This window comes from Rousettus aegyptiacus, unplaced genomic scaffold, assembly GCF_014176215.1.
Source record: "Rousettus aegyptiacus isolate mRouAeg1 unplaced genomic scaffold, mRouAeg1.p scaffold_m13_p_13, whole genome shotgun sequence".
In the NCBI taxonomy this organism is placed as follows: Eukaryota; Metazoa; Chordata; class Mammalia; order Chiroptera; family Pteropodidae; genus Rousettus; species Rousettus aegyptiacus.
The window spans coordinates 48780259-48804575 of NW_023416288.1; the positions used below are offsets into that span (position 1 = coordinate 48780259).

At 48.8% G+C, this 24317-nt stretch overlaps 1 protein-coding gene and 1 pseudogene across 14 annotated transcripts in view; one reads left to right on the forward strand and one right to left on the reverse strand.

Moving 5' to 3' along the window:
* The window catches only part of KMT2C (lysine methyltransferase 2C), a 194036-nt gene that overhangs the window by 66909 nt on the left and 102810 nt on the right, over positions 1-24317 (forward strand). For 13 of the 14 annotated variants that reach the window (XM_016163899.2, XM_016163904.2, XM_036230623.1 and 10 more), the window contains exons 7-8: positions 15478-15640; positions 23135-23306. In XM_016163899.2, the coding sequence (XP_016019385.2) occupies positions 15478-15640; positions 23135-23306 (335 nt within the window). The remainder of the gene's footprint in view (positions 1-15477; positions 15641-23134; positions 23307-24317) is intronic. The other variant, XM_016163911.2, reaches the window with a different exon arrangement.
* Positions 19902-20020, reverse strand: LOC118610943 (annotated as a pseudogene).

Below are 24317 nucleotides of genomic sequence, written 5' to 3' on the forward strand. Positions count from 1 at the left end.
GCCGTCCCCCTCAGAGGGACAGGGGAGGAGAGAGCGCCCTGTCTCTGGGAGACAGTGTCCCCCAGGGTGCCATGCCGCCGACGACAGGAGCTGCACCCGCGGGCAGCAAGGACCCGGCTTCCTCACGGGGTATGGCTTGGTTCCAAGGTGACCTCCCATGCCGTGTGCCATGTGTGAGCAGCTCGGGATGCCCGCGGTGGACGGCGACAGCCGGGCCTCGCCGTGCTGGACGATAGGGCCGCGGGCGAGCGGAGGCGGCCGGAGTTCGTGCCGTCGGCTCGGCGGTGTCAGCGCGCTCGGGGCTCCAGCATCCGGCCGCGTCCCGGGGGAGACGTGGGGGACGTGGGGCCACACGATGAGGACGCGCCCCCAGTGAGGGATCCGCTGCAGGTTCCTGCGGGCCGGAGCAGCGCGAGCGCCAGCACAGCAACGTGCCGGTCGCGCCGGGGTTAGCCCCGAGGACAGGCGCACGAGGCCACGCCGGCCCGGCCCCGGCGGTGAGTGAGCAGCCCAGCCGGTCGCGGCCCTCCCCTCGCGGGCCTCAGCGACTGGCCGGCCCACCCGGGTCACCTCGCTGTCCACCGCGGTCCAGGGCTGGCTCCTCCCCGCCGGGGGTGTCCTCAGACCCACCGGACACACGTCCACCCCGGGGCCGTTTCCGGGGCGTGTCGCGCGCCCCGCATTTCCTCGGGGTGTTTATTTCACGTTGCCTCGTCCGGTATCGGAAACGTCACGTGCCGCCCGTCCCCACGGAGCCGCTGGCCGGTGCCCCTCGCACCTGCCGGCGTCCGACGCGGTGCGTGTTTAGTTCACTCCTCACCTTGTTCCTCGTCCTCACCGAAGAAATAGGGCCGTTTTGACGGGATCTTTTTTGTTTATGGCATTCCTCGAATATTTGTAGCCTAAATGACTAGTACGAAAGAGCATTTGTGGAATCAGGATCCAGAACATTAAGGGAGAGCGCCAATGTGGTTAATTTTATACAAGTTTGTAAATTTGTAATTGTCAAAAAAACTTTTCCAAAATACAGTAAGTCTTTACAAGTCTACATAAGTGATAGGGATGGGTGAGGTGGGGAATGGGGGGGGGGGGTGGTCAGTGACAGTGAAATCTTTAATAGCTCAAAATACTCCCCAGGGAGAAAGTGTGTAAAGTGCCGTTGGATTTAGAACACGTTTTTGTTTTACCAGAAGGCAGATGTGCTAAGTTTGTTGACCTTCATTATGTTGACATGTGGCTGAGCATTTTATGGTGCTTCTGTTTTCAAAAAAGAATCACCATCTTTCCTGCCTCTTTAAGATAAAGGTACAGTCAACAATGAGACTGTAACAAGTTTTCAGGGAAATGTACCGAGAGTTGAGCATTTTGAAAATGAACGTTTGGAATTATTTCTGTTGGCATTTTATTTCCAGAAACAAAGTTTGCCGAAAAGAAACAACAGTGAAAAAATATTCTCACATTTGTCACCAAAAAATCCTGGACACAGAATTTTCTGATCTGTTTGTAATATTCTCGAGAGTTTTCATATGTTTTAAAGCCATTTGTTAAAAAGAAAAAAAATTTAGTACAGTAGGCAAAAATTTATCAGCCTAAATTTCAACAATTTTGGTTGGGATTGGAAAGGGCGGTGAAGTGGTGCACCTCTGTTGAGACCTCCCTGTTTTGGGGAGAAACACCCTCCCTTAGACCTATGCAGACACGGCACTGGCCCGGCGTCGGGGTCAGGCCCGTCTCTGGGAAGGGCGAGGCGGAGCACTGGGCTCACGCAGGGGGGCGGCCGCACCCCAAACTTCCCGGCCGAGCGCGTTTTTCGTTAGAAATAGTTGACACACTCTCGTTGGCACATGCGTCTCTCGCATGTCACTTTCCATCACCGGTCCGTTCACGTCGTTCGTGGACTTTCCTGCACCTTCGGTCCCCGAGCCAGAGCCGTACTCGCCATCAGGGCGTGGGCGACCTCTGTCTGGGCGCCTCGGTTTATCTCTGGCCCCTTGCAAGTGCGGGGAACACGAGGGCTCTGGCTGAGCCCTGCGTGAGCGGAGTTTGCCCGTGGAGCGCAGAGCCCAGAGCCTTCGCTGCGGCCCCGAGGAACGTGCTGCTGACTCCTAGCGGCCAGCGCTCAGCGTCCCGCGGTGCACGGGACCGCCGCCCACAGGGCCGACCCTCTGGGGGGAGCTTTAATCAATAATAATAACATTCCTGTTTTAGAATCAGCATGTTTCATGTCATTTCCTCAGTTGTTAGATGGCGTCTTTTATTCAGCAGTTTACTTTTTCCAGAATTTTCTTCAGACCGCTTCTCAGTTTTTCCAGGGGGAGCTTTATCTTTTGCTAGATGAAAGAATTTGCTAAACCGTGACCAGTGTTTCAAGAGAGGCGTGGTGTGTCCCCGTCGATTTCCTCACTGGGGCCCTGGGGACGCTGTCGGCGTGGTGGGCACGTGGATGAGTCGAGTATTCCCACGGGGAAGGTTTAGGTCTGCTCGCTGCGGACGCCTGATCGTTTACTTACCGGGAGCCTCTCTTTCCCGCATGCCCCTCATCGCCCCCCAAAAGAATTAGCTCGTAAACCTCCAACACGTATTTCTGTCCTCCTAACTAGTTTTGAATCAAATATTGTCTTCGTCTATAAATAGAACCTTAAAAAATTACTGTATCATCTTCCTACTTAGAATCGATAGTTTCTCATGTTTTCTTCACCCTCATCCTCTGCACGACCCCGGGTTGAAATTATATTATACCGATTTTGTGTCGGGTGTTTTTGGGTAAAACCAGTTTAGTCCTGTGAGAAGAGTTGTAAGTTTTAATGTTTTGAGTTCGTAGACTGCAAAAGAGAACAAAAATAGCTTTTCTATAATAAGATGGCAGAACGCATTAAGACTATAGATAAGCCCGGTACTGTTAGTGTAAGTTTGGTTAAAAATATTGAAGACAGTATACGGTACAGTGGAAGTCTCTCCCCACCCTTCCTCAAGCCAGCCAGAAGTTGCTTTGTTTAAGATGTAAAATACTGGTCTGCCTCTGCCTACAGTGATTTGGAAGTACCTACTTTATCAGTACTGTTCTAATACCGTTTATTTTTTATATAATCCTAGTGCTTTGCAATGTAAATTAAAAAAAAAAAAAATGATCAAAGCTTGTACTCTGCGGTTCCCCGTAGCCCTGCAGGAGGCTCAGACCTGGGTCCCGCATCCGTGCTGGGCATCCTCGGGGGTGTCCTGGATCGCAGACTCCTCGGAGGGTGCAAGGGGCTCGCCGTGTGGTCATGCTGGGCCTCCCTGTCGTGATGTGGTGAAGTCCCGTGGTAAAGGACCCTGACGGGGAGGGAGCCTCATGCAGGCATTCGTGGGCACACGGCCCCTCGTGAGAGGTCCCGCAGAGCGGCCTCTTCCCCCGACAGCGACAGTGGGTGCGAGGCTCCCACCCCGAGAAGCCCCGGGTGCTCCCTGCGGCCAGCCACACGGCACCCTCTGCCCCTCAGGCACCGGAAGGCCGGCCCTTGTCCCTTAGGAAACTGTGGCAGCTCCCGGAACCCAGGGACCTGGGTGTCAGCTGGGCAGCAGGCCTTTCCGAGGATGCCAGTCTTGGGCCTGCTACGTTAACCCATTTTTGCACGATGCTAAAATTTGATTTATGTCTCAATGTCTCTATAGGGAATAGTAGGTACTTTGTAGCGTGTAATATTGAGTTATTCCCAGTCCTAGAGAGATTGCCATAGTGCTTAGTTATAGTGTCAGCTTCAGGCAGAGGAAAGATATCGATAAGGATACTTTTGACAGTAATAGAAAAATCCTGTATTTACCTCTGAAATCTACTTTGTCTGATACTAATATGTTCACTCCAGCTTTCTTTCGATTAGTGTAAGCATGGTATATACTGTTCTATTCCTCTATTTTACCCTATTTGTGTGTTTTTATTTAATGAGCATTTCTTGCAGGAACTGTTTTTTTTTTTTTTTTTTTGGATTGGAGCTTTTAGGCCATGCACGTTTAATGTGAGTAAGCCTTCCTGTTCGTTTGTGTTTTTTTTCCCTATTGTTTCCTTCTGCATTCTTTTGGATTGAGTTTGTTTTTCATTTCCATTTGATCTCCTTTGTGCATTATCACCTGTGACTCTTGGTTCTGTTATTTTGTTGGTTCTTTTAGGGTTTACAGTGTACATCTTTCACCACCGTCTGCGTTCGAGTGATACACAGTTTGATGTATAACAATATATTTCTGTTCCCTTCCATTTGTCTCCCCTCCTGGACTTCGTGCTTTTACTCTCGTGCATTTGATTTTTACATTTGTTATTAAGTCCATGAGATGTTTTTATTCTTTGATTAAGCAGTCAAATGTCTTTTAAAGTGACTGAAATAATAAGGAAAAATATTAAATATATTTGTGCACGCAGCTGTCACGTCCGTGCTCCGCATGCCTCTGCGCAGACCCAGGTTTTCCCCTGGTACCATCTTCTTTCTGCCGGAAGCACGTCCTTGAACATTTCTGACGCCGTAGGTCTGCAGGCGGTGAATTCTTTGGGCGTTTATATTTCCGAAGCGCCTTTGTTTCACCTTTGTTTTTGAAAGCCTTTTTTGCTAGCTGTAGAATTTGGGCTCACGTTTTCCACCCAGCGCGTTCCAGACGTTGGGCTGCAGCTTCTCGCTCACGTTGTTTCTGATGGACAAGCAGGTGGCATCTGACCTTTGTTTCTCTGTACGCATCTTTTTTTTCTTCTGTCCTCACTTCCTGGTTGGTTGGTGGGTTGGTTGACTTTGTATTTTTCAATTACGGTTATGTTGGTTTCAGGCGCAGGGCATAGTGATTAGCCGTGAACGTAATTTACGAGGCGATGGCTCCCCGGCATCTGGTACCCACCTGGCACCGTATGCAGCGGTTACAGCACTGCTGGCTGTTGGCTGCGCTGCTCTCTGCATCCCTGGGACTGTTCGTATAACTCCCACCGGGCGCTGCTTACTCGCGTCACCTTTTCCGCTAATGCCTGCACCCCGCTCCTGTCTGCGGCCCGTCAGTTTGTCTCTGTATCCGTGAGTCTGTTCTTGCGTGACGTGTTTTTTATTTGGATACCGATGATAGCACGCATTGGTATACTTTTCTTTGCGTTTCTTCTGCTTGGAGTTTGTTTAATTTCTTGGATTTGTGAGTTTTTGGTTCTCATTATGATGAGAAAGTTCTGGGCAGTTATTTCTTCAATATTGTTTCTCTTTCTCTTCTCTTTCTTTCTGGGACTCTTGTTACCTAAATGTTAGGCCCTTTGAAGTTGTCTCACTTACGCTTGCTTTCATTTTTTAGATTATTTTTTTCTTCTTTATACTAAATTTTGTATGGTTTCTGTTTTTGTCTTCAAGTTCACTAATCTTTTCTTCTGCAATTTTTAATCTGCCGTCAATCACATCCAATGTGATTTTTAGTCTCAGGTGTTTTTATCTTGTGAAATTTGATTCGGTCTTTTTATGTCTTCCATGTCTCTACTTAACTTTTTGAACATATTGAGCACTTTTAATAACTTTTAACGTCCTCGTCTGATCATTTTAACGTCCATGTTAGTCCCACGTCGGTTTTCATCGATTGGTTATTTTCTGTTTGGATTGTGATTTCCTGTTGTTTGTTTGTTTGTTTGTTTGTTTGTTTGTATGCCTGGTAATCTATTTGGATGCCAGGTGTTATAAATTTTACCTGTGGGTGCTGGATGTCTTTTTTTTTTTTTTTTAATTTATGGGGCTAGCATCGGTTCACACTGGATGTCTTTCACGGTGGGAATTCGGGATGGTAGTTCAGGTGATGCTAGTTCAGTGTCTTCACAACGCGGGGTGCCAGGTCCTTGCTGCCTTTATGTTGTCCACCCACAGCGTTGGTCTCTTCCTTTGTCCAGTTCCTCTTACAGCCAGAAGTGGGCAGGCAGGAGCCCTAAGTATCATACCCTCCTGACATTCAGAGACGGGGGAAAAAGTCATTATTATTATTTTAACTAATGAAAATCCCGTCCATACGCTTTCTTCTGCCCTGGCAAATTTCTGCTAACATCTCGTTACCTAGGATTACCTGCTGTGTTCATGCCAATAGCCAGTAACCAATGATTGGGACAACCACCATGTGATCAGACTGTGATTTTCCTCTGGGGCCCGGGAAAAACACACTCAAATACGCTGAAACACTTCGTTGCTTATAGGAGGGTGGACTTCTGAACAAAATCCAGCTCCTCAGGAAGGACGTTTGGTAGCTGAGTAATAGTGTCTGTGATGGGAAGTGGAGGGAACCTGAAAATATTTTATAAGTTGGAAAGATTAAGACAGTGCTTGGAGCATGGGTAAGTTTCAGTAGCTTAACACAGGGAGTCTAGACGAAGTGTCTTCTTGAACAGTTTTACAGTGCGAGGGTGTGTGAATTGTGGAGGAACAGCAGATCTATGAGATTGCCTGGAGAATGAACAGGGTGGGGAATGGCGGGGAAAAGGAATGGAAAGATGCCCGTAGCTTTGCATGTGAAGCTGGGGAATTTTTTTTATGCAGTTTCTTAGTAAGAGCAGTATTCGCGGGTCTGAACTCTCCCTGCTTCTCATAGTTAAATTGGAAGAGGTTTACCTAAAAGGTAAATGTTTAAGATTATGGGTGTAATTAAAGGCCGATGAACGTAAGTTTTGGAGTGTAGGCATTACGTGTGAAATTTGAAAACAAAGTCGTGGGGATAGAAGGGGCGAGTTCCTTACGAGTAGGGTGGAGGTGCCATGTCTCCGGGTTCAAGCTGCGCTCAGACTCAAACGGCGGGACACATCTGCGGGGTGTCTGTCCGGGTCGGCGGCGCAGGCGGTCTTCCCAGCATCGTGACAGCGAGTCTCGCTGCTGAGGCAGAGCATCGAAAGGAGGACGAAAACGGCGGAAATGTGGGCCCGTTGGTTCATGTCCAGAGGAACGGTCCAGTGAGGAGAGGGCCGCGGCGTGGAGGAGAAGTCACAGGACGTGGACCGGGAGTTGCCGAGTCTGGATGAACAGGTTTAAGGAGCTGTGGCCAGTAGTTCCGAATGTGTTTTGTGAGTTTTCCACATGAAACATGATTACTATGTTTAACAGGGACAATCGGGAATCTTGATTTCTTTTGCGTCTGACGTGTTGTTAGTGAATGTCAAGTGACATCTTCACGAAGTCATACCATACCTGTGTGTGTGCCTTAGTGTTATCTTCCATGGTAAGAAATTATATTATCTCTTCACTCTGAAGTGCAAGGCTATTCAGAAGACATCAACGATCAAGTATGGGTTACTTTGTCTGAATACTAAGTACAGAGTCTGGATACAGCAAGATAATCCAAGATTTGTCTTTGCCACACCGCGGAGTACACCTATACCGAAAAATTGATGTTCGATGTTCGTTTCACCCTGCCAACTTGATTATTAACATTGTACTTAGCAATTAAGAGGAAACTAGAGATTTCTGTTTTAGAAAACTGAGTTTTTGATATGCCTGTTTTAGAAAAATGTAGATAAGTTCATAAGGTCTATTCATTGTAGATGCCCCGATCTTAAGTGTTTTTCTCAGCAAAAGTCATGATTTCTTTTCAATCTCCCTTTTTAGCTCTAATTAAGTTTGATCTAAAGACGTGTGCTCACCTTTGCGCTGAGGTGAGTGGGTCCGGCAGAGAGTGCGTCCGCTGTGGGGCGTGGGGGGCGGGGACCACCAGAACTCACAGTGCACGGACGCCTCTGGGGGGCTCCCGGGACACTGGCTCTTCGCCTCCAGGGAGAGTGCCCTGTGCGGCCCTGTCAGGCCGTCTCTTCATCGTGCACCCTTTAGGAAGTTTTGAATTTTTAGTCGTAATAACATTTCAAAATTGAAGCTCTTTTGGTTTCTAACGTGTCCCTGAACATCTATTTCAAAATCTCATCTCTGTGGTTTTGCGGTGACGTTTCGGTGTTTTGGGTTTTACGTTGTGTGATGTAGGAGTTCAGTTTCATTTTCTCACACACGGAGAGCCATTTGTTACGAGATCATTTATTGACATTTCTTTGATCCACTAATTTGAAACATGACCTCTGCCGCCTAGCAGATGTTTAATAATGTGTGCGTATGTCGTTCCTGAGCCCTCGCTCTGTGTGCTCTGCGGGCGGTACCCCGCTGCCGTGGTTGCTGGCGCGGCGTACGTCTTGCTACCTGGCAGGGCACGCAGCATTTCCACCTCCACCTGTAGCAGAGAAACTTGGGTTGGATCAGCTCTGCCACTGAGAACAACTGGAAAAGCTGCGTAAAATGGTTTTGTTTTCAGAGAAATATTTAAAGATGGTGGAGAATGCTCAGAGAGGCGAGGACTTGAAGGAGCCGGGCCCCGGGGGAGGGATTATGCTCATAGGTCAGCCTGACATTAACTTAGCTTTTCTTCTCAGACATTTGTCCAGTTTGTAAAAGACCAGCCGAGAGGCCGGAAAGCTAAGAGTTTAGAGCTAGGGAGGCAAAACAATAAGACTCATGGGCCATTAAATGCTGCAGACTTTCATTCGGGGTCCCTTGAGGCTGCGTCAGAGGTTAGCGGTTTATGGCCCGTGGGTCAAATCCAGCCCCCCACCTGTGTGTTCATGAGGCACACAAGCCAAGATGCTTTTTACATTTTTAAATAGTTAAGATAAAAAAGGATATATTTGACAGCACATAAAAGTCATATGAAATTTAAATTTGAGTGTTCATAGATAAAGTTTTATTGGAACAGAGCCACGCTCATTCGTTTGCCTGTTATCTGTGGCTTCTGCACCCCCAGTGACGGGGGAGCGGTTGCCGCAGGGCCCAGACCTGTTCTGCACTGCCGTGGACGGGCGGCCGATCGCAGCCACACAGCCACGCCGCCTCCCCGTCCGAGGGCCCCGCATAGCGCCCCAGCCGGCTTGCGCATTCCCTCCATCACTGCGGCACACGCCTGCCGTGGGGGAACCGGGTCGGCCGGCTTCCCACGCAGCGGCTCCGAGGACGGGTGGAGTGGGTTCCGTGGTTCTCAAGTTAGACGGCAAAGTGTTAAATTTATTCTGCAGGGACAGGGTAGCTCTGCGGAAAAAACACCGTGTACGGTGGCGACATTACCAGATTGAGCACTCATCACACTATTCCCAAGTCACAGGAAATTAGTGATCAGAAAAACAATGGTAAATTAAAGTGGAATATCTCATCCCAGCAGAAATTCTTTAAAAAGGTGAATAATGAACATGAAACTACAACGAAAGTAAGTTTTTGACTGGCTCGTTTGTTGTCAGCCGAGCAAGGAAGGCCATTTATCAATGGCGAGTTATTTAGATCACATTAGACTCCTACAGATGAGGAAATATGTACACAGAACATAAACTTTCTGAGGCTCTCGCCTTTCTGTGAGAGTTCCTGCTCAAGGTGGAGGGCATTGTGAGCAGTAGCAAGAGTCGTTTAAAGAAGGCGCGTGGCTTCTAGTGGATTCCCTGGGCTCTCGTTGAGTCAGTACATGCCACGGTGCTGCTCAGTTATTGTTTATTCTAGGAGTCACGCTGAGCTCGCAGTGACTGAGAATTAGTCTGTGTGAGCAGTCGGCATGAGACAACTGCGACTGCAGGGCAGGTATTTCAGAGAAGCTGAGACAGCGGAGATTCAGTACGACCTGAGGTGGACTCTGCTACGACGTGTCACAGTCGACGGTGGTAAAAACGAGCATGGGGCAGAAAAGGCTTTCGTTTAGTTAGACAGGAAGCATCGTGGTGTTTAAACGCCTGTCTTTATTCACTGTTTTTACTCATCTTGACAGAAAATACTTAAATCTGTCCTGAGTTATTAAACCGCTAGTGTCAAATGGTGAGTTTCATATTTCAAAATTCGTTTACCTCTAATTCAGGAGCGTCAAGCTGTCTTTTAATTGAAAGGATTATTCTGCAGTATAATGACATGCTAAAACCAAAGATGAGGCCTAGTAAGACTTATAAGTGACTTTCCAAGGTGGATGTGCTTAGATAAAATATGTGCTTGAGGATTGATATCACTGTTTGGTGGCACCCCTGTGTGAAATATATTTTTTCAAAGATGGATGTATGAAATCCCGTATATCAGAATAAACTGATGAACATTTACTATCCATTTTGATGATAGGGAAAAGTTAGTTTGAACTTAGGTTAAGTGAAATGTTACTCCTCGCCCAAATTCCCTGTTTTTTTTTTCACTAGTAGTCCTGTGTTACAACAACAAAAAAACATATTTAGTACAATATTTGGAATACTAAATAATTATTAAAAGTTTGTGGAAAACATTTTTCTCTCCTAATAGATGAGTGCTTATATCCTTGATTTTGCCTCTTATCCGCAAAAGCCTAAAATATTTACTATCTGGCCCTTTTCAGCTTGCCTATCCTTGGGTGGTACCCTCAGTATAAAGGCAAAACTGGGAAAAATAAAAAATCGTCCCCACAAAGGCTGAGACCCAGCTTCAAATCAGCTCACGTGCACATTGAATAAAAAGTCGTCATCTCTGGCCCGAGTACCTGTCCCCACGGGAGTGGTGGCAAAGGACGCCCACTAGAGAATCGGAACGTGGGCCGCTCGCTGCGCAGAGCCGACATGCGCAGGTCCACCGCAGTGTCCGTGGGGGCCACGTGGCAAGCAGGAGCCTTCCCGGCCACAGTGCAGGTCACGGTTCCGGACCTGCTCGCCTTCGGGGAGTCACAGAGTGGGGCCGCGCCTTGCGATTTTTATCCCCAAAGCAGTTTCAGAGAAGAGCTGCTGCAAGGGAGATTTAGACACACAGTTTCGTAACGTAATAGTCAGAATGCACTCCCCCCATCTCATTATTTTTGAATTTCCTGTGTCACTGTGCCTCGTGCACACGTGCGCACATGTATGTGTGTGTGTGTACATACAAAGTTTGTTTAAGCACTTGTTTAAAGCATTCTTTGCACATTTTGAAAGCTGTTTTTAAGTAGGGAATTTAACTTATTTACATTTATTGTTCATGGACTCGAATATTAACTTAGCAAGCATTAACATTTTTGTTTCAGATATTTTCTTTGTACATCTTGGAAGATGCTACTGTTTTTTGTTTTTGCAGTCGGCATTGACTGCCGATGAGATGTGATGCCTGCTTCTCCTTTCGTTGTAAATGGCCTAGTTTCCTTTTCACGAGGCTCCTAGAACTTTTCCTTTATCCTTGTTTTCTTAAAACTTGGCCAGTGTTTCTAGGTGCGACACATTTTAATGTGCAGCCGGAGTGTTTTGTCCAGGGAGGTGGCGTAGCAGAGATCGAGTGGGTGGGGGCTTTCTTGTGAACGGAGGTCAGCGGAACAGCTTCTGTGCCCCATGTTAGCTCTTGTTGTCAAGACATTTTCATGAATTTTCTTCTGGAATAATTTCCCTGATTATAATCCTTTTTTTTTCTCTCATTCTGGTTCTCTTATTAAGCGGACATTGGGCCTTGTGGATCAGTTTCCCTTGTCATTTTACCTTTATCTTTATTCTTCATCACTGCATTCTGGGAGAATTCCAGATGACTAATAAGGAGAAAAGTTTGGTAACGGTTAGAAACAGTTTGGCGTGGAAAACCTAGTAATATTTTTTGAGTGTTCAATTCAAACCCATGTTTACAGTTTCTAGAATGTCGATCCACAGACCTCTTTGTTGTTACCCATGTGTCCCAGCAAAAGAAGAGGCACAGGGAACCCCTGCCACCCTCCAGAAGGACTGGCCCCCCTCTAACTGTCCTCAGAGGTGCGCAGCCTGCGGCCCTCGCGCCTCACGCGGGGGCTTGGCTCTCCGCGCTGTGCCGGGAGCCCCCTGCCGCGAGCCCCCCCCCCCAGACCTCCCTGAGGCGTCGTCCACACGTGGGGCAGCACCGCTGGCCTCTATGATTCAGGCCTGCACAGGAGAAGTGGGGCCACTCGATGGGGCGCCGGCCCTCGTCACAGCTGGCCATGTCGCCGCCGGAGGCCTGGCTCCACAGCGCGCGGCCGGCCCGTGCGGGCGCGGGGAGGGTGGCGGGCGGCGCTCGCGCTCCGCGTGGGCCGTGAGCGTCCTGCGTGCGGGAGGCCTCCGCTCTCCCCCGCCCGCGTTGCCGCAGGCGCGCCGGCCTGGCCGTGGTCGTCGGCTGCGCTCTGCCGATCCTCGCTTCTCGCTGGCGCCGGGACCTCTGGTTACGGGGCTTTTCCGCCTGCGCGATCGTCTCGTTCTTGGACTTAACGCTGGGCGGCTCTGCCGCTGTGGCCACTGGCGTCGCTGACCTCCCCATGTGCCGCAGTTCCACGGGACGGTCCCCCTGCCGGGTCCTGTGCTTCACCAGCTCCACCGTTTGACTCGGTCTGGACCGACCTTCTCATGACCCCGCTCCTGACCCCGATCAGGGTTCTCCGAGTGCAGTGGGGGCTGTCGTCCTCTGTCTGCAGGGCTCACGGCGCTCGTCCTCCTCGTCCGGTTCCTTCCGGACTTGGCATTTCACGTGCGCCTCCCGCGTTAGCGAGACCTTTCTCTGCAGGTCGGAAAGCGGAGACCACATGGCGTCTAGGCCGTTGCCTGGGTGGACCCGCGCCCCGCTGGCCGGGCCCTGCGAGGTCCCCTGAGGTCCCCGGCGACGCAGCAGGGCCTCCCAGCTTGTGCCAGTCCCTGCACACTTGGAGCCCGTCGCAGGGGGTGAGGAGGCAGAGCGGGGCGGGCAGGCTGGGCTGGCGCTCGGCAGCCTCGGGGCGCAGGAAGGGGCGCCGCACGCTGCGCCCCGACGCTTGCGGCTCTCAGAGCGCTGAGCCCGTTGCTGTGGTCGATACAGAATAAATACTCAGTGAGGGGCGCGCCTCGGCGCCTCCTCAGGCTTGTGGCTGTTCCATAGCTCGCGTCTCATCTTTCACCTGAACCAGAAGTCTCGTCTGGCCCATTCTGCATCCAGGTGTGTTTTGAGAGCTGCTTCCTTTTCAGTCTAGGGAGACGGAAGTTCTGGAAGTTTCTCAGACTCTGCTCGCGGCCGGCAGCATGCGTGCTCGGCTGTGCTCTTGGACGAATGTCAAGATGTATTATGACCCTTTTCTCTCCTTATCCTTCCCCTTTTTTTTAATGATTAAAAAGGTAGTAGAAAATGCTGTTTAGGAGTTTCACATATTGATTCAAATAAATTGTTCAGGTGGTAAAGCGTTTAAAGACGAACTAGTCACCTTACTTTTCCTCCCTTCAAAGTTAATTAGCTCTGTAATTGTTCCTTAGTTTATAATTTGTTTAATTTCTAATATATGGTTTATGAGAGTGTTGACATTAAAGAAGTACCCTGTGGAATTTTACTCTGCTATTTTCTGTAATTTTATAAATGCTTTTTTATTTGGTTCGAAACGATCTATTCCAGCCTATATATAAAGTATACATTTTCTTTCAATGCCAAATGTCTTTCAGTTGCTATGTAATTTTAACAGATGGGTTTGAAGCGTTTAATTAAATGCAGTTAATATTTTATTTCTCTTCCTTTATTGCGATATCTTTATACGTTATTATAAATTAGTATGTTGAATACATTCCAGAGATCTCCTAGTAGTTTAGCTAATGTCAGAAAATACTTTCCATTGCAAATGTGATTAAGAGAACATGTTGATGTTTCTAAAATGATATAGACACTGGGAAAAGGATCAATTTAAATTATTTTGTTTCCTTATTCACTTAAAAGTTATTACATTTTATTTGCCAGAATCATTTTTAATGCAAAAGGCTTCTGTGTAACTTCTCACATGCTATAAAAGTAACAAAGATTCTAGATTTTAACAGTTCAGCACGAATCATTACTTTCGTGCCGATGAGCCAATAAAACAGATCAGACCTGTGAACACGCGTTTCTCTGTGAACGTTTTGGTCGTGATACAGGGAGAGTCAGGCTCACCTGGACGTCGTGCGTCTTGTCCTAAACACACTGGCCATTTCCGGATATCTCAGGAGGTTTTAAACTAAAAATATATTCAGTTTGGAAAATCCTAGTTTTTACACTATCATTTAAGAGAAATATGGCTTTATTTCGTTACTTCTCTGTTTTTAATGCAGTAACACCCTTGAGTACAAAAAGAACAGACATGTTTACTAGTCTGTGGGTTTGTGGACGTTACATCAAGTTTAAATGCCACAAATGTAATGAGCGTTTATGTGTCACTGAGAAGCTACAGAGATCTGTGGGCCGCACTCAGAGTCCGTCAAGGACACCAAGAGACGCCAGGCTGTCTCCAGTGGGCCGAAGGTCACGAGCAAGGCTTTGATGGCACGTGATGTCTTATGCAGATATACACATAAAACGTCGAAGTTAGTTATAACTTAGAATTCTGTATTCTCTGGTTAACAGAATACGGAGTCAGTATATTAGCCTATGAAAGTATGCATAGCACTGTTACAACTCTGTTACTTGAGGCTCAGTTTTACCACCGTGATTGTCTTTAGCTGTTTCGCAAGTAACAGAGTTGCAAGTTGCAAGTAACATGAGATGCAAGTGAGATTACCTGGAGAGCAGTCCAGGTACCCGTGGGTTTGGTACCCATGCACGCCAACGCCTGCTTATCAGGGCGACTCCATGTTCGTGCTGCTGCGGATGCCAAGGTAGCAGTTTCCTCTGCTCCAGGGTCTTGGACTTTGGACTGGGATGAAGAGAGTTCGCACGTGTTAGTGCAGACCCTGCAGCAGAGGACTGTATGGGACAGACAACCGGGCGTCTTAGAGCTTTTACGCCGTATGATGCAGGCCCCCGGCCAAGGCTCCACAAAGAACGGGATTCCCAGAATGGGCTGGGAAGGGCAAGCCAGAGCTTGTGCATCCTTCTCAGGAAAAGCCGCATTACGTCTGTGCAGCATTGTGGGTAATCAGCTTACACGTCATCGCCTTCGACTTCCCCTGCCGGTGGTGGGGCTTATTTCTTTGCTTATTTCTTAGCCGTTACCACTTGCAGGAGTGTAGAAGCAGGTTGAAATGGGGGTGGGGGAGCACGCAGAGAGGAGATACTCATGTGAACGTCACATTCCTGGAATTTATTAAGAAACTTAAAACTACTTGCTACATGAAATGTGTAAATTTGTTGCCTTTAACAATATTGTTGGCCCTCGTTAGCTTATTAGTCGTGATTGAGGACTTGATTTTATACTGATTTTTAGGCAGGGCGAAAAACACCGAGAAGTGTTGTAAGTAGCATATACTCATTTTGTTTTTTTTTTGGTTTATTAATGCGATTTAATCACTGTTAAAATAGCCCCCAACTAGAAACCTGCCCTTTTAACCTTATTACTGAGTTTTAAAAAAACATATTTATACATTTTTGCCAAAGTCAGTAGAAAAGGTGGAATGCTAACGACGCAACCTGAGTGGACGGCAAATCTGTGTTCTGGCGGACACCGAAATGACCACCTTAGGTCTTGTTATCTTGAACCGATCCCTTATTTGGAATCCATTCCAAGGGCACGACATCATCGCCTTGCGCGATCTCACGCCTGCCTTGCCCCGCGGCCGGATGTCCCTCTTCTCCGCTTCCTAACGAAACGTCTTCCCCTTGCTCCCCTCAGCGCTGTGCATTTTGCAAGCACCTCGGAGCCACCCTCCGATGCTGTGACGAGAGGTGCACACAGACGTACCATTACCCGTGCGCGGCGGGCGCCGGCGCCTTCCAGGACGTCAGCCACCTCTCCCTGCTGTGCCCAGAGCACATCGACCAAGCCCCTGAGAGATGTAAGTTCACTGCGGCCGCATCTTCCCACGTTCACCCGTGCGTCCACTCACGGTCACAGACACGTGCGTTCCCTGAACGTGGTTCTGCTTGGATTACGAGGTGACCATCCGAGTGACCTTTGCCGAGGTCCTTTGGGGGAGGGGGAGGTCTGTTATCAACAATATCGTTTAAGTGAAATCCGAAGAGTCATTTCCTCAAAAGATTCAAATGTAGTTTGCATGTCATATTTACCTTAGAAAACTTGAAACCGCTGTAGAAAGATAGAGATCGAAGTGTGTAGTATCTTAATGTGTGCTGTAAAGTAAGCCATTCAAAAGGTTCGATGGTATTCAGTGTCTTCTCCACTAAGCAGCCACCCAGGGGGAGAATCGGAAGATGACTCGGGTGTGACCCGGGCCCTGCGCCCGCAGGGCCCCCACACGCTCACTCGGAAGGCCGCCACGGAGAGGCCTCGTGCCGCCCCTCGGTCCGTCTGTCTCGGTCAGCTGTCATCCTCGGTCGCGCTTTTTCCCTTTCTCTTCCAAGCGCTATTTTATATAATTAAGCAAAAACATTTAATTTAAATATTTGAATTTTACGTTATACAGGAAATCATGCCTCTTTCCTGTCTTTGTTGTTAAAACACAGAGACCCTCCCTTTCTTACTACATGACTTTCCAGTGGGCACGTGTTGCTTCGGAATCTTCCCCCTCGTAAGCCGAATTTCCAGTCTTGTTGTGAAATCTCCTTTTCAGCCTCTTTTGCCTAATTGTCACCTTTTACCAGTTTCTTCGTCATGTTGATCAAGACTTTTTTCCCTGTCGTTTCCCAGCTCTGTGCAACATAACTATAGCGACCTCAGGCTTAAATTGAAGTAATCTCAAGTGCAGATAGATTTCATAATCATTATTTTTTATCTTTTTTCAGTACCATAATTTTGTCTTTAGTTAAAATTATTTTGTGTCTACATGTATGGCCATGTTGCCCTTCCTGACCATACAGACATGCATTGTAGATAAGGCATACCGAAATGTCAGATGGCGTTCAGGCTGATAAGGGGTTTAAAGTTTTAAAAATGTGTTGGATCCCACACTGTTCAGTCTGGGAGAATGAGAGCATTCGTGCACAGCCACAGTCGTGGGTGTGTTATTGTTTTAAGACCTCATAGTGCATTACTTCACGAAGTGCACAGTCTGTGATGTCAGTCAGCAAGTTGATTATATTCTGGGCGGTTTGATGCACTCTGCCAGTCGACTAAAACAGTGTGTGTGTGTGTGTGTGTGTGTGTGTGTGTGTATCTGAACTTGTTCAGCCTTTTGGACGTAGTTGTGCTTTAGACTTGAGTACACAGTGTGCAGACTTTTCTATGACTGTGTTTCCGATGTTAGACGTTTTACCACTTAATGGCAGTACTGTTGCAAACTGAGTTCTAATAGTGTTGGCCTCACTCACGTGTTAGAGATCAGAGATCCTTTTGTAAAGTAAGGAAGTGTAAGAGCCGAGGTGAGATGATTTGCTATCATTTATCATGCATGGAGCGAAAGGTTCATCCTGGCAACATAGAGCTAAAAGATACTCTGAAATCATCGATACTGTGTCTTATTCCAGAACAGACTTACAACAGACTTATGGAGACTTATAAAAATACACAAGTGGTAGGAATAAATGAAGCTAAAAATAAGCAAGGAACGTTGGCTTGCGAAAATGAGGGTAGGGTAAACGTGGAGGTGGTGGCGAGGCCGATGCCCAGAGGCACACCTCCCCAACCCGAGCCACAGGTCTGGCGCAAGAGCTCCTCAGCACTCAACACGAAGGACGAGGTGTGAGCAGTCAGTTACCTGGCCTGCAGCAGGGCAACGAGGGTTCACTCGATACCGAGACGATGCACACGCGTACATATATCATGCACACACGCACACGCATGCACACGCACACGCACTACATACCGCAGTGAAGAGTGGTCTGACAGTAGCTGCTCTGAAGCACAGGAAGCCCCGCGAGGCAGTGCCTTAGCGCAGACACCGGAACAGGGCGGCGATAGCAAAGCGAAGCCCAGCCGCGTCCGCCCTGTTTGCCAGGGACGCCGAGCACGGCAGTCTGAGGACGCGGCTCTCTGGCCATTCGGCTCAGTCCAAGGGCACGGAGAACATGGCAGACGGAGTGTGTGCGGCAGTGCGCAAGGCGCCGTGCCAGTCTCCGTCAGTGTTTCCGGCCGTCCTGGTTGTGTCTCACAGCCCAGGGCACGTAAATGTTTGTGCCTTAGCGACGGGGGCATCTCAGATGCCGCCAGTGAGGGCGGATCATGCAGCACCGGGCCCTGTGTTGATGAGCCGCCTCGCAGAGGTGGTCGTGGCAGCTCCCGTCTGAGGTCCGGCTGCGTGTGTGCCTGGAGCGTGGGGCGCTGTGCAGGGCAGTGTGCAGTGACAGCCGGGTGAGGGGCAGCAGCGGCAGCTTTTTATGCACATTGACAAATCACAGAGCTACGGCCCCCGTGAGAAGGAAGTCCCAAGGAAGAGCATCTGTGAGCAGGGCCAAGGCCACGTCCATTAGAGCGTGGCTGGAGGGCGCTGGTCACAGACAAGTGCGGGTCGAGGCTGCTTATTTCATGACGCTGCAGTACACACTGACCTCGTCTGGAACATGCCCACGCAGGAGCCGCCTGGGAGGCGTAGGCACGTCCTCTGGCTCCGAAACGCAAGCAGCCAGCCACGCCGGGTGCGAGGAGGGAACGTGCCTGGCAGACGGAACAGCTCCCTCCCGCACAGGCCTCCAGGGGCCAGCCCTGCGCGGCCGTGGCGCCCGGGGCGGGGCGTCTGCGGGGCGGGGCGTGGAGACACAGGGTGCACAGCCTCGGCCGCCGCGAGGGCCTGCACCCCGGAGCGCCTGCACGGCAGGCGGAGGCCGGTGGGTCGCCCCGCCCCAGGCCCCCCCCCCCCCCCCCCCCCCCCCGCCGCCTCCAGCCGCAGCCGTGTCCCCTTCGGTCAGGCCTTTAACTCCGCCCTCACTTCCTTGGTTGTCTTTGCATCTTTCGACACCAGGCCCTGCCGCTTTCCTGTCACCCTGAACTCTGTCAGCCCGTTGACCTTGCCCGCCTGCCTCTCCGTGGGCCAGCCGCTCGGGACAGCATCCGTGATTTGCTTTTTCTTGCTCGAAGTGCCGCGCGGTCGGCAGGTCACCCCGCACAGGGTCCTGCCGGCGGCGGGTGCGGGGCTGTGCTCATGCCTCCCCGGGGCGGTGCTGTCCGGCCGCAGCCACCCCCTGCCGCCCTCGTCGGTGCCCGGGCTTCCTTCCCCGGGGGCTTCTAGACCTCGTAAGCCGCGGCCTCACCCTCCAGCCTGACCAGCCTAACAGACTGTGACGAGCTCCCTTCCCAGTTCAGCTCGGCGTTTCTGCCTTTTCCTCCATCTCTTCTCTTACCGCGGCCTCAGGAAGTGCCCTTGTACAAAGCGTGTCCTCCCGTTTCTCCTCCCTCTCCTCGCTGCCCCGCCACTCCTTAGCCCCTGTGTTCTGGCCCGAGCGGGCGCTTGTCACTGCTGCTCACCTCATGCTCCTCCCCGCCTCCCCCCGCCCTCGGCAGCACGGCGGCGCCTGGCAGAGGTCGTGGCCCCTGGAGCCAGGCTGGCCTGGAGTCCGCGCCTGTCCCCTTCACACTGTCTGTAGCTTTAGTCTTTCTCTTCATTTCTTTTCGCTTTTCCAGCTACTCAGAGAAAAACCTCACTTGTTCGTTTGAGCATCGCTTCCAGCAGTGTCTCCGTGGCTTGCAGACGTGTGCGTGTGTGCGCGCGCGCGCACTGCCGCCCGACAGGACCCCGGAGCCCTCCGGCGGTGCCGTCTCCGTGTGCGTGACCCCCAGCAGGCTGCTCACGTGTTTTCTGCATGTCATCTCTTCCCTGACCGGGAGGCAAACAACTTCACTTCCTTATGCACTCCCTTTTTGTTATTTTTACGTAATGCAGAGTACATGTGGATGGGTTTTTTTGTGTGTGTGCCTGATGTATCATTAGTGATCCACGTTAATCAAGCAGAATGACAGCCTCGTCGTTAGGGAATTGCTGGAACTGTTGTAGAATGAAAAAGTGACCCAGTGGCACAGTTATCTCCTCGCAGAATGAGCTTTGCTACAGAAAACGGTGCTGTGCAGTAGAAATATGCGAATATCAGTAATTTTAATATTCTAGTCATGTTAAAATTTTTTTTGGGGGGGGGCAAGGCAACTCTTGCTTGACCTCACAGATTGCAAGGACCTTGTCATCTTATAATCCCTTATTTTTAAAATTTTTACTCCTACAGCACCTGGGCTTCCTAGGTGGTCTCCCATCCAAGTACTAACCAGGCCTGACCCTGCTTAGCTTCCGAGATCAGACAGGGTCGGGGCTGTTCAGGGTGGCAGGGCTGTAGAAAAAAAAAATTGAGATCAATTTTAAATATAGAGAGAACCTCCAGTATACATAAAGTATTGATATTAATGTGTAATAAAGAAGTGTTAAGATATTCGACATTATCTTTTCCCTAGAAAGTCTGGCGTCCAGGTGTGATTTGTGTGCACAGCGCCCCTCAGCTTGAATTAGTTGCATTTCATTTGCTTATGAGCCACATGGGCTTGTAGCTACCATGGAATTCAAAGCAAATTCTGGAGATTCACGGAAGGATTTTAGACAGTGGTCCTGGAAAATTAGAATAGAAAGATGAACTGAGTATCTGATAACCAAGAGTCTAGTGTTCGCCCCAATTTTTATTAGTTCTGAGGGTGTGCAGATATCAAAGATCAGTTTTTAAATATACGTAACGGGAGTCGGTAAATACTAGCACTCTCTTTGTATTGCGACAAATAATTTACCCTATTATGTCATTTCTATCAAAAATGAGCTAGTCTGTGACATTTCCCTTTTTAAATTAATGATTTATTTAAAATGTCTTTCAATTAAGGAGCCATTTAAAAGTGATTTCAGAAGCACGCCAATTTAAAATACGTTTAGCCAATTTAAAATACGTTTAGCCAGACGTGATCTGTGGGAGGCATGTGAGGGGCGGGGCAGCGGTGGGGCCGGCAAGGCCCCGCCCCTCGGGGCTGCGACTAATTGCATAACCCTAATCGCATAACCGTTCATGCCACGGCGTTCATGCTGAGCCATGGCGGTCAGCCACTGAGTAGGTGTTTGGGTGTGGTCACGCGGGGCCTGAGGGTGAGCAGAGGCCGGAAGGCCCGGGGGACCGGGCTGGGGCGCTGCAAGGGCCAGAGTTGTGTGAGCAGAGGCTCAAGGGGGCACTGCACAGGGGCAGAGTTCTCGCGGACGGAGCAGGACGCACACAGGCCCACGAGCGCTGAACAGCACGCCCCTCTGCGTGTGACCGCGAGATGGAGAGAGGCTCTGAGATCCAGTTGGCAAAGGTGGGAAGGGTTTGAGTTTTTTTTGCCTTATGCTAGAAAGTTTTGATTTTTTTCTTTCCTCTTAGGCAAAAAGGGAAGTATTGAAAATTTTTTTGTTTTTGTTTGTAGTAGTAGAAGTCACGATGATATCGCAGTTGTGGTGGCAATAGTAGCAGCGGTAGCAGTGAGAGCAGAAACAGTGGTAGCACCAGCCCGACCTCATTTCAGAGTGGGAGACGTACGTGTTGACGTTATCACTTAAGTCCGCCGTAGGAGTCAGAGTCACAGTGTTAAAACGTCGTGTTGGACCTGGAGAAGGCAGTTCAGTGAGGCTGTCGGAACCCGAGCGAGGATGCCGCTCAGAGGACGCTGCAGTTTCCAAGGCAAAGCGTGAGGGGCCCCGCTGTCCAGGTAGAAGGAAGAGGACGCAGAGAAGTTTACTCGGTGGGAGCTGGTGTCCCCGTGGACATGTTGGGCCAGGGAAGGGTTCAAGGGTCAACAGCGATACCGAAGTTTCTGCCTTTACCCATCTGGTTAAGAAGAAGGGAGGGGTTTAGGTGTGGAAAATGTTTTATCTTAGAAGTGTCGAGTGAGTATTTTTAGAATGCTTGAAGGTAACTTTGGGGTTTGGAAGGACGTCCGGTGACGCTGATTTGGGGATTGCGGTGGGTGGTGTTCCCTGAGAACCTGGGGAATTCGAGAAGGAACGGGGTGAACTCCGAAGACTCCCCGCATTTAGGGGAGTGCAGAGGTGCGGAGGGAACTTGAGAAGGTGCATCCTAGAAGCCAAGGGGCAGGAGGTTTGAACGTGGGAGTGGGCGGTGGTGTAAATGCTGCAAAGTTCAGGTAAAGTAAGTTCCAGGTAAGATCTCAGAAGTACTGGCTGGAGTTCACAGGTTAAAGTAGCTTCAGGTGAATGGCGGGTGGGAAGCCGGGGGTGGGGTGGTCCAGCTTGCAGGCGAGGTCCACCCTAGGGTCTGTCTGTGTGCTGCTCTCAAGCCGTGAGTGGTTTCTCCCATTTTAAAAAGACTGAAATTAAAACAAGCAGCCCGTATACCAGGGACCTCTGGCCAGAAAACCAGGGCGCTGACTCCTGATGTAAGGAAGAGTAGATAGACGATCACGCTGTTTCAAGGTGCCCACTGGGGAAGAGAGATGGTAGAGCGGGCTCACGGCCAGGGAGGGCTGACCAGACCTTCGGGAAAACAAACAATCGCATGTGCAATTTAAAGCAGTCGTAGGATGATCAGCTAATGAAACCATTTAGTTGGGACCCTAAGTGTCAGACGTATGCATATTTATGTGTATTATCAGATTGGTGTGATTTTAGAATACATTATTTTCCTTATTTTGTAATATCCGTAGGTGTAACTGTGTACCTGGCAAGGCAAGGAAGGTGTATTCCTAACAATTATGTCATGTCTTAGTGGTAAAAGAACTGTTAAAAAGTGCCATTTCTTTTGATGCACATTTAGGGGCTCGGTGATGTCCGTAATTGTATGGATCTTAATGCATTTTTACAGCCGATAATATGGATGACTGTAGAGTTAACATGTGATGTATTATCTTTGTGTGTGAACATGTAGCTTCCATCTTTGGCAATCTCCCTCATACGATATTTTCCAGTGCTAAAAAGAAACCTTATTTGATTTACATAAAAATTAGTCTGTTTATGCTTAAGCAGCATCTTAATCTAATTGATATTAACGTTTCTTAATTTTGTCTCTTAACTGATTTTGTTAATTTTAAAACATATTTAACATCCACATAAAATGTTTCTTTTTACCCTGCAAGGTACCTCTCAGTTGATATGATTCTGTTGGGTGACATTGGGCACTAACTAGGCACCAGCGAGACCGTGGGTCTTAGGGTCATCAAATTCAACAAGAACTGCCTATGGTCTCAAGTAGGTGTAGGCACAAACGATCGCCAAGCTCCGATTAAATTTAACGGGATTAAATTAAGGTGAACTCTATCAGTGTTTCTCGTGCGACCTTGTTCTGCTCGACTGTCACCTCCGTGTGGATAACTTCAAGTGTCTGAAAGATTTACCCTGCCGATTCCCTTCTAGCGCTTTTTAAACTGTAAAGTCAGAAAAATACTAAACTCTTAAACAACCATCTCATTGTTTCACTGTTAATTATAGCAAAGGAAGATGCAAACTGTGCAGTGTGCGACAGCCCGGGAGACCTCTTAGATCAGTTCTTTTGTACCACTTGTGGCCAGCACTATCATGGAATGTGCCTGGACGTAGCGGTCACTCCATTAAAACGTGCAGGTTGGCAATGTCCCGAGTGCAAAGTGTGCCAGAACTGCAAGTAAGTTCTCATTTCAACTCGAAGGTGTGTGTGGCGTCTGGGAGAGGCCCCGTGGTCAGGTGCAGCAGGCTCGCGCGACGGCCGGAGGCCCGCGCGTCGGCTTAGAAAGGACGCGCTAAGCATGTGTCCACATGCACAGCGCTTCCAAACAGGTCCTACAAAGCTGATTTTAATCATTTACATTCCTCCGGTTGCCCAAAAAAACTGACTTAAATTTGCCAACAGTTTTTAAATGAATGATATGAACGATTTAAAATAAAATAAGCATTAGAAAAAAATAAAGCATCTTTTTCTGAGGGAGATGGAGGTTTAATAGGAAAATAAACCTCTGACTCCAGAATGTAGCTAGCTATTAGAGTGAGCCGTCCTCCACTCCAGGAAGAGCGATTCACACTCAGATGATTTACAGAAGAAATCTGTGTCTGTCTGACACGTGCTCAGTAGATCCCAGCACTATGGTGCTGAAGTAGCTAACGTATTAGACGGCATTTAAACATCTAATGGGGTCAGCTATTTGCTGTACCTCCAGTCTTGAGTTATTTCTCCACTCTTTTCTGTGATTTTTTTTTCTCATGCTACTAATTAGCATGATAATTTGGGTATGTTACCTGCATCTACAGCAGTTAAATTATTTACAAGCTGAGGCCTTTCATAACCAGGAGAAATGATGCCACCGCTGCCCTAATCTGTGTTTTATTCATGATTTAATTGGATAACATTAAGCATCGATAGCTTAGAATTGTGTAGCTTAAGTAGGACCTTGTGCTTTTATATTTTGGTAAAAATTAAAGAAACTGTTAGTCAACATTTATTTGGTACTTTGTATCTGCCTAGTTTCTTGGGAGGGAATGAGAGAAGTTGAGAAAAAAGTGCTTTTCCTCCAAGATCTTCCCATGTAAAGAGATAAAGTATGCAATTTTATATGTAGAATTTGTTAAGCAGAATAAGAAATAACTGGAGGCCAACTAACACGTCTTCCTTTTTACTCTGTTTACCCCTAGGTCTCACTCA